We start from the raw sequence: 9,465 nt of genomic DNA on the forward strand, positions 1-9,465 counted from the left end.
ACCCCCCCCAACCCCCGGCGCTGGGGCGGCAGCCCGGCCAGGGCGGTGCCTCCGCGTAGGCAGTTGTGCCGCGTCTTGCCACGGCCACACGGTTGGCCAGACCCCTCCCATTGGTGCCAGAAAAAAACCATTCCTCTTAAAAGAGAAAAAGATTAAAAAAAAAAAAAAAAAAAAAAAAAAAAACCAATCCCAGATCGCAGCGGAGATCTTGTAGCCTAGGTAGGATAGTCTGACCTTCTAGCATAGTCTCTTTGGCAAAGAAATTGTGTTTCAGTGCGGGGGTGGGCGATGCCCCGGGGCGCGGGGACGGCGAGTCAGCGGTTTCTGGGGCCGTGTGCGCTTTCCCAGCTGTACCTCGTGGGCACTGGGGAGCCTCAGGAAGTGTGGCGGCCAGGACGGGCAGTGTTGGGCCAGGCCCCCGCCCGGGGCAAAGTGCTGGGTGCAGAGGCGCTGGGTCTGTCCCCCACCTCCACCCACCGCAGCCTGTCCTCCGCACGGGCCGCCACTGTCTTGCACTAGAGCCGCTCTAGTCTCTCAGGAATTTGCTTGTTACTTTTACTGTGTAAATAAAGCTTCCTGGTTCAGTGCCCAGCTGCTGGGAGCCGGCTGTGTGCTTTCTGTTGGGTGTGGCAGATCGGAGGGTCCCCCCTCTGCCTTTGGGACCCTTCGCTCTGGACTGGCACGGGCAGAGCCTGGGCCCTTCTATCCCCTCCGAGCCTCGGGGTCAGGTCTGTAAGACGGGGAGAGTGGACATCTCAGGGCTGTCGAGAGGCTCAGGTGCAGGAGGCTGTGAGCGACCACGAGGGGGGTGCTGGCCATTGCCACGGCTGTGATCCCGGGGGCCCCCAGCACCAGGGAAGTTAGTACCTGTGTGTTCCGGATGGAGATGCCTGCCAGGCAAGGCCACGCAGCAGTTGCTCCAGGATGCGCTGCTGCAGGGCGCCTGGCCTGGAGCCCTGTGGGCCTGCGGGGCCCCCTGCCCACCAGGGTCGCCAGGGAGGGGGCGCAGGCTGGGACCCCACGCTCCTCGGAGGGCAGCACGGCTCAGATCTGTGCTGCTCGGGCCGAGGGGTCGCCAGCGCTCACAACTTAGCTCAGAGTGGGCTCCAGGGCACACGGTCCCTGTGCCTGGCCCCCAAGTCAGGGACCCCTCGCTAACCAAGCTCAGGAGACCAGGATGTTTGCAGCCTCGAGGACAGGCTTAGGGAGGCTTCTGTCATTTCTATAAGCCAAGGTTGGCCCACATCATCTGACTGCAGAGGTTTTTGCCTGGAGATCTATTAGGTCCTGAGGGGATGCCCCCTCTGGGAACGAGACACAAGAGCACCCCGTCCAGACTGTTCTTGTTTTCTCTTCAGCAGCCGTTCCTTTTTCAAACAAAATGGTCCATGAACATCTAGCTCACGAAGCAGGTGAAGCAAGGCTGCTGTGGCTGAGGCTGGGGGTGAGAGGCGCAGCCTTGCAGCCCCAAAGCCCAGGGACCCCGGCACCCAGCCTCGCGTCCCCCATGACTGGCAGGGGAGGCTTCCACAGAGTGGCCCCGGATGGACCTACAGCCCTAATAGCTCCTTACCTGCCCCCCTCAGGTGACAACCCTGGCTGTGCTCGGGTCTGGATCTCGGTCTGGCGCCGGCCCTTCTGTCGGGGCATGGCCCGGGTGGAGCATTATCTCCCTGGCTCAGCTCACCCAGTGCAGTGGTGCCTCCCCTGTGGCAGGGGGAGGACACCGTCCTGGGCACAGGCTCTGGGGCTCACTGGGCAGCAGCTCAGACACCCTGCCGTTGGGTCCGGCTGCAGGTCTCTGGACCTGGCCCCGCTTTGGACCGCCTGCAGCTGACACGGGCCACCAGGACGTACGCTGACTCCAGGCAGCCTCCTCATATGCAGACAGGGCTTGTAACACTCTCAGGGCTTAAATGAGAGAATCAACACCAAAAAACCCCCAGTACCACACTAGACAGACAGTCCAGTCCAGACTGTGTTAAAACATTTATCTCCACGTGGAAAGAGGGGTGAAAGGAAATGCATCCAGATGTTAACAGTGGTCAGGCTCTGAGTGACCTGTGTGGTTCCTTTGTAAACTTTTCTGTTAATGTTCCTATAGTAACACATATTGCTTTTATAATCTTATTTAAAAAAATCAAAACTTAAGAAAAAATGAGATGATACAAAGTGTCCAGTTTGTTTATCATCTAAAGCGGGACAGTTCTGAGCGGGAAAGCGGGACCTAGTGGATACTCACGCTGGGTGGGAGGTGGCATCGTGAGCACCCAGCAGGCACCCACGCGTGTCCCTCCCAGCGTCCCCACCCCCGTGCCCCTTCCTCCTGCCGCTGCCCGCCCGCTTCCCCAAGAGGGGCCGGCGTGGCCCAGCGGGTAGGCCAGGCCTTTGCAGGAACCTCGATCACCTGATCTGAGGAGAGAGGCTCCGCAGCTGTCTGGGCCCCATGGTGGGCACACACCTGCCGGCGAGAACTCGGAACCCTCAGCCTGGCTCCCAGCTCCCGGCAGGGCAGCAAGAGGATGGTGTGGATGCCCTCCTGGTGCCACGCCCCTCCCCTCTCCCGTGCGAGTTTGGCTGGAGCCGCCATTGCCCTGCCCCAGGGTCAGCCTGGGACTTTCTTGGGACCCGGATCCAGCCAGGCCTGGACTTGGAAGCCTCGTAGATGATAAACTCCTGCTGGATTAACCCAGTTTGAATCGGGTTTTCACGCAGGGCTGGTACCATGTGGACACTTGAGTTGGGAGATCTGGGGTGCGTCTCCTGACCACAGACAGGTCCTCAGGCTACTGCCAGCCCTGAACTCCAGCCCTATCAGTGGCCTGTGGCTCCATCTGTCTCTGGCCTGAGAACTGTCCTGCCTGGGGGTGGGGAAGGAGGGTGGGCATCAGGCCAGGGCCCGACAGCTGGAAGGACCCAGGGGTGAGGTAGGTCATCCTCACTTCTGGGCAGCCCCCGGCGCGGCAGCAGGACAGGGGTCAGCATCCCCAGTGGGGCGACGGGGCACCCTGGCCTGGCCGGGCCTGGTCCCCGGCAGGGCTCAGGGAAGGATGAGCTAGCTGTGGCTCGGGGGTACATGGCGCCCCCAGAGTAGGGCTGGACCTCAATCCCGAGGCACATTTCATCTCCCCTGGGAGGATGCCAGGGTGCTCCTCGCCTGGAAAGTCACAGCCACTGGGGCCACCGCAGGTCATCCCCTGTGGAGGGATCGTGGAAGGGACTAGAAAGGGCATGGGATGCAGGGTCAGACCTTGATTTGAGCCTCAGCTCTGCCCTTGCCAGCCGTCAGCCCGTAGGCAAGTCAGTTTCTCTGCACCTCAGTTTCCTTATCTGTAAAATGGGGAGATGACAGTGTCCACGTCACAGAACCCACAGCTCAGGGGGGCAGCGTGTTCTCCGCCCAAAGCAGGGGTCTGCGCCTGCTGCCCTTCTGAGTCCCTCTCCGTCCTCACTCCCGGGCAGCAGCTCGCAAGGGGAGGCTCCGCTTGTCCATGGAGAGCGGGACCCCCAGCCTCCTTCCTCCAGAACCATACTGCCCTGCCTGCAAGCCCCCGCTGAGGACAGCAGGCAAGGGTAGCCCGCGAAAAAGGAAAGAAAGAAAAGAAGGAACAAACCCAACAGAAGGCTGCAGGCCCGTACCCGCACAGTCGCCTTCCGAGCCCCGGTGCCTGCTGCCCGCACTGCGCTGGTCACCTAACGAGCTGGAATTAGGGGACTCCGTCCAGGAGCAGGCCATCTGCATATTTGCCAGCTAACAGGCCAAACGCCCCTCCTCCCCTGCAAGCCAATGACCCGAGCCTGGCCGGTGGCCTCTCACCTTGATGAAGAGACTCAGCCACCACCATTTCTTCCTAATCCTGATTTAATGGCGGCCGGCCTGGCGGGCAAGGCCTGGGGACCACACAGAGCCCCGCCGGCCCTGGGCTCCCGTGCTGGGGACTCAGGTTCAGGGCAAAGCGTTCTATCATTATCTGCCTTCATTTACTGGAAATCCTGTTACGGAAGACTCATGACTTCTTTCATGGGGAGTCTCCCAAGATTTGTCAGTGGGTTCTGGAATGGATTTGGGGAGAAACAGAGCATTCAAGTTATCTGTTCTGCTGATTGATGCTGAAACCTGAAACTTGGGCTGTGAGTGAATCTGGGAAGCCCGCAGCTCACTGCCCGCCGCCTCGGACTGCTGCGTGAGGGAAGGCCCACGCTTGCCCTGTGCACCTGGTCCCCGTGGGGCCTCAGTTTCCCCCTCCGTTAAACAAAGGGTTTGAGGCAGGCGAGGTGTCTCAGGGCCCTGGCCCCCTGACGTGCAGGGGCTCAAGTCCAGGGCAGGATCAGGGACGGTGCCTCCTCCCTGCCACCCGCCCCGCGCAGTCAGAGCCAGAGTCGCCGTGGGTCAGGGCAGAGAGTTGATTTAACCGTTAGTTTCCTGGGTGTGACACATTCAAGTGTATCGAGTTAAGGCTCCAGAAGGTACCCTCCACCTGCCACCTGGATTCCAGAGCTTACAATTCTCGCTCTGAAGGACGGCAGTCTTTAAAGTGCCCCTGGGAGCCAGTCCATTTGGGCTCCAGAGGTGACTTGGGATAGGAAAGGCGGGCTGCATTGTTTGGGGGGGCTCGTGGGGAGTGCTGAGCGGTCCCTCTGGCACCAGGTGAGGGCAGGGGCCGCTGGGCAGTCTCGGGGAGGCTGGCTCGGCTCTGGCCGCAAGGACTCTGCTCGGGAGTCCCCGTTTTCTCCAGGCGCCTCCCTAAAACTCAAGTGCTGTTTGAAAAGAGGCAGTGGGCAAACGCCTGAGTCCGATTCGGTAGCGCATTGAAAGGACTGGCCGACTGGAGAGAGAATGGGTTTGGGGATTCGACAGGTGTGCCCCACCTCTTGACTTCCACTAGGGAAGCACAGGCAGGGGATGGGCCGGCAGGTGGGGATCAAACTTCGCCCAGGAGGCTGGGAGGTGTGACCGGAGAGGAGGAGGGAAGGGGGGTCGGCAGAGGGAGACAGAGGAGGGGCTGCTGGCTCAGGGGCAGGGCAGCCCAGAACTGCCTGGCTGGCACCCTCTCACTTGCCCGTCCAGGCCAGAGGGCAGAGGGCAGTGCCTCGGATGGTCTGGGCACAGGGGAGGGCGGCAGGAGGCTAGGGGCCCTCCCAGAAGGCCTGTCACTTGTCCGCGTGCTGCAGCAGCAGGTCCACAGCCTCCGCCAGGTTGTCCACATACCCATCAGCCTTTACTTCCGGGTGGTGCTCGTCACTGGGCCTGCAGAGAGCAGGACCATAGGTTAGTGGATCAGTAACCCCAAGGTGACCGCTGCGAGGCCACTGCCTCCCAGCGTCTGGCACAGGCCCGGCCTTGCCCTCGGGAGACTTGCAGGCCCTTCTGTGACCCGTCTGGCAGGCTGGTCTTGGCCAACGGCTGTCCCTGTCCTCCCCACGCCCCAGGCCCGGCCGCCGCAGCTCAAGAGCACACACACCCGTCCCTCCTGACTGTCCGTCCACCTAGACTCCTCCCTGTGCCCCTCCCGTTGGAAGCTTGCTCGGAGCCCCGTGGCGGTGACCACTGGCCCCTGCTCCATCCGTGCCGCCAGCAGAAGGATCACACCTCTGAGAGCACGCCCTGAGTTCGGTCCTTCTCTGAGCTTCCTGCCCAAACCCCAGGGGGCTCATGTACCATCTGCTCAGCGCCCACAGAGGCTGCTCCCAGCCAGCAGAGGAAGGCTACCGGCAAAGCCGCTCTCTGGCTGAGATCTGGGGGCTAGAAGCTCCCCAAGCCTTCATCCAGGCCCTGCTGTATTCCCTGAGGTCCCGCTGGATGCTGAGGACAAGGGGAGCGAGACCACACGGCGCGCGTAGGTGCCTGTGGGGTCCGTGCAGCACCAAGGGGACCCCGTGTGGGTGCTCCATGGTGCGGGCTGCGGGCTGAGCCCTGAGGCAGAGCAGGGCTCCAGGTGGACACGTGGAGGGGAAAGAGAACTGCAGCGGGGCTGGGGCCTCGGCCACAGGAGGGAGCAGGGGCTCAGGCTGGGCTCCGGGGCACGCCCCCCAGAGTCTTGACAGTTGTGGGAGGAACTGGGACCACATCCCGGGGGCTGGGGGCAGCCTGGAGGGCTGTGAACCGGAGTGTGGGGTCCTGGTGACAGGAAGGGCCGTCCCACTGCTCGCGGGCTGGAGCTCGGCGGGGGTAGGGGCCACTCCGAATACCCCAAGGTCTGACCCAAGCGCCCTGGGAAAGCACGAGGCGCCCTCCCAGCACCAGGCCCTCACCTCGGAAGCCCCAACCCTGGCCTGGAAGGAAGTGGCTGAAGTTGGCTCTGACACCATCATTAAAGTCAAGTTGCCCCTTCGAAGGGTCTGGCATCTATGAAGCACGTGACCCTAAAATGCTGTCCTGGGCAACGGCACCTTTTCTTTTAAAGAGCTTTCAGCCCAGGAGCCTAGAGGCCCCCTCCCCAGGGGTTGCTGAGGCCTGGGACCTGGGCAGGGGTGTAGGGGGAGGGAAGTGTGGACACTCCTTATGACTGAGGAGGGCCCACCTTTGACTCTGCACGGTCCCCCTTCCTGCTGTAGTCCTCAGGCACGGCCCTCCCACGTCTCCCATCATTTTCTCCTTCCATCCTCGGGGAGGAGGCAGGTGCCCCTCTCTGACAGGTGAGGAAATGGGGGCTCAGCGAGGTTCAGAGACTTGCTCGAGGCCGTGCCACAGGGGGAGCAGAGCCGGGCATCTGACCCGGTTCCTCTGATTCCGAGCAGTACTCCGGGTGCCAGAGCCTCCAAGGGCATGCGCTGCCACTGGATACTCCCACCCCCTCCAAGAAGGTCACAGTGGGCAGCGCCCACTCCACGCAGAGGCCACCTACAGACGCCAGGGCCGGCAGGCATCGCTCCTCTGGTCTTCTCGAGCGGGGCCACCCTGCGGCTCAGGGATCGACACACTCACAGACAGGTGCCGCGGAGGGTACATGACTCCCCCAGAGGTGAGGCCCCAAACATGAGCCTTGGGGACAAGACAAGGGGACGAGTGCACAGGGACCCTCACCGCCACCCACAGGATCAGCAACTCTCTCCTGGCAGTGGAGGTATTTTAAGGGATCATTATTTCATTCTTGCCAGATCCAGACAATCTATAGTGAACATGGGAATTTAAGATCCACGTTATTCTGCATCAGTGCTGAAATACTCACTTGTTAATAGCGAAAGGTTGTATGTGGCACAGACTCTGGAAAACCATGTGGGTACCTACTTGTGACACACAATTCCACTCCTAGGTATGCAACACAGCAAAAGCGCATTGACATGTTCACCAAAGACATGTACTAGAATGTTCCGAGCAGCTTCAGTCACAATAGCAAAAAGGCAGAAACTGCACCAATATCCATCAGCGGGAGAACAGAGAGACAGAGGGTGGTACGTGCACACGTCAGAACAGCACAGGACAACACCACCCGCAGTGAATCACCTGCCACGCTGCAGTGTCTATCCACCACCACCACCACCCCCCAACAGACATCACGACGGGCAGAAGAACCCAAACCAGACGACCTGTTTGTAACAGGTTCGGGAACGGGTACAACCAGCCTCCCGTGCAGAGGCCAGAAGATGGTTCCTTCCTGGGGCAACGGGGTGGGGGTGCTGGCAGTGTTCTAGATCTTGACCTGGGTGGTGATTACAGGGGTGGCACATGGCGGAAAATGCATCACATTCTTCATTTTCAGTGCACTTTATATGCACATAAACATGCATATGTAACATACACTTGAGGTATATGTTATACCTCGAAAATTTAATTAAAAAGGTCGCATATAATCTCATATATAAGGTGTCTATCTCCCATCACTGCGGCTATTCTCTATGGCCTATGGGTCAAATTCCTCCGGCAGCCTGTTTTCGTACAACCCTTGAGCTAAGAATGGTTTTCATATTTTTAAAACTTTGTAAAAAGAAGAAAATGTGCGACAGAGACCACAGGTGGCCTGCGAGCCTCAACCAGCTGCCTCTTGGGCCTCTGCAGCAAAGGCTTGGGGAGCACTGGTCCCAGCTGTCCACCCTCCGTGGGCCCCTTCCTTTCGGTCCTCCCCGCGGCGGGCGCTCACGGCCTCCCGGCCGCCCAGGTGCTCTGTGGACAGCCCTTCCCGCGGGAGGGTCTTCCTCCTTGGGAACCCAGGCCTTCCTGGTGTGCAGACAACTCCTCCCCTGTACAGACTGAGGGGTGCCCCCTCCCTCAGGTCTTTCCGAAGCAGATGGGGGAGGGGAACTTCTCTGGGCGGCTCCACCTGAAAGGTGCCGGCCTGGCCCAGGGCACAGCGAGCTGGGCTGGCAGGTGGGCAGGAGGCGCCCTCTGAGAAATGGAGACGGAGCACCTGAATGGGCAGTAAACCCACCCCTGACAAACCATCTCTCTGCCTCAGTTTGCTCATCTGTGCCCTGAGCGTAACAGGCTCCACCCCTCACCCACCTGGTGACCTTGGGTGAGCACGCACACCTCCATGCCGCGGCATCCCTGTCTCTAGATGAAGGTAACCCCGGGAGAAGCGCGGGAGACACGCGAGGCTGGAGGGGCCCCGCAGGCCTCGTGCGGGCGTTCAGCACGGTGATCACAACCAGTGAGGACGCAGCCAGCCGTCGGGAGGGCACTGTGTGACCCGGCCTTGGGCCCTGCCCTGGGCACACAGGCTGCTGGCGGGGGGACAGACAGAGGGACACGCGGATCCACATCAGCATCCGAGGCGCAGGGAGGACAGTGAGTTTGGTGGGTGGGGGGTGGGGTGGGCGAGTGTAACCACAGGCCTTGCCAGCAGGAGGGGCAGGGAGGCCAGGACCCTAGGGGACGTCCCAGTGGTGGTACCAGCGCCCTGGCCCCCTGGCCCATGGTCTTGCCTCGTGCTGGCCTGTGTGCGTGAGGCTGCAGCCCTGCATGGCCCGGGATGCGCCCTTATGGGTCTCCCTCAGCTGCCCCTAGGGCTGGAGGGCAGGCCCGAGGCCCGGCTCCCCGACGGGGCCTGCCCCAGCCACCACTCAGGAGGGGGTTGTCAGGGGAGGGGGACATCTTCAGGCTGCACCTTCCCAGGCGCTGACACCCCTTGTCCCCGCTCTGTGCCCCCTCCCACCAGTTCCCATCAGATTCCTGACTTTTCTCTCAGTGGCTGCACAAAGAACCAGAACTTCTCCCAGCAAACCCCACCCCCCAACCCCGATTCGTCATCCCCTGGGCGGCTGGCCCAGGACTGTCCTCCTCGGACCTTAACTGGCCCTTGGGCCAGGTTTACTGTCCAGTCAAACGAACTCCACCCCAAGAGGGAAGGAAAAATCCGCCCATAAAATATGCTTCATAGGGCTTCCCTGGTGGCACAAGTGGTTGGAAGTCCACCTGCCAATGCAGGGGACACGGGTTCGTGCCCCGGTTCGGGAGGATCCCACATGCCGCGGAGCGGCTGGGCCCGTGAGCCATGGCCGCTGAGCCTGCGCGTCCGGAGCCTGTGC

The 9,465-nt window shown here is 61.3% G+C and overlaps 1 protein-coding gene across 1 annotated transcript in view; it reads right to left on the reverse strand.

The window, feature by feature from the left end:
• Positions 1–5,151: 5,151 nt before the first annotated feature.
• LHPP (phospholysine phosphohistidine inorganic pyrophosphate phosphatase) overlaps positions 5,152–9,465 on the reverse strand; it is a 138,016-nt gene continuing 133,702 nt past the window's right edge. The window contains exon 7 of the mRNA XM_007468732.1: positions 5,152–5,248. Coding sequence (XP_007468794.1) covers positions 5,152–5,248 — 97 coding nt within the window. The remainder of the gene's footprint in view (positions 5,249–9,465) is intronic.

Source organism: Lipotes vexillifer, unplaced genomic scaffold (genome assembly GCF_000442215.2).
Source record: "Lipotes vexillifer unplaced genomic scaffold, Lipotes_vexillifer_v1.1 scaffold741, whole genome shotgun sequence".
In the NCBI taxonomy this organism is placed as follows: domain Eukaryota; kingdom Metazoa; phylum Chordata; class Mammalia; order Artiodactyla; family Lipotidae; genus Lipotes; species Lipotes vexillifer.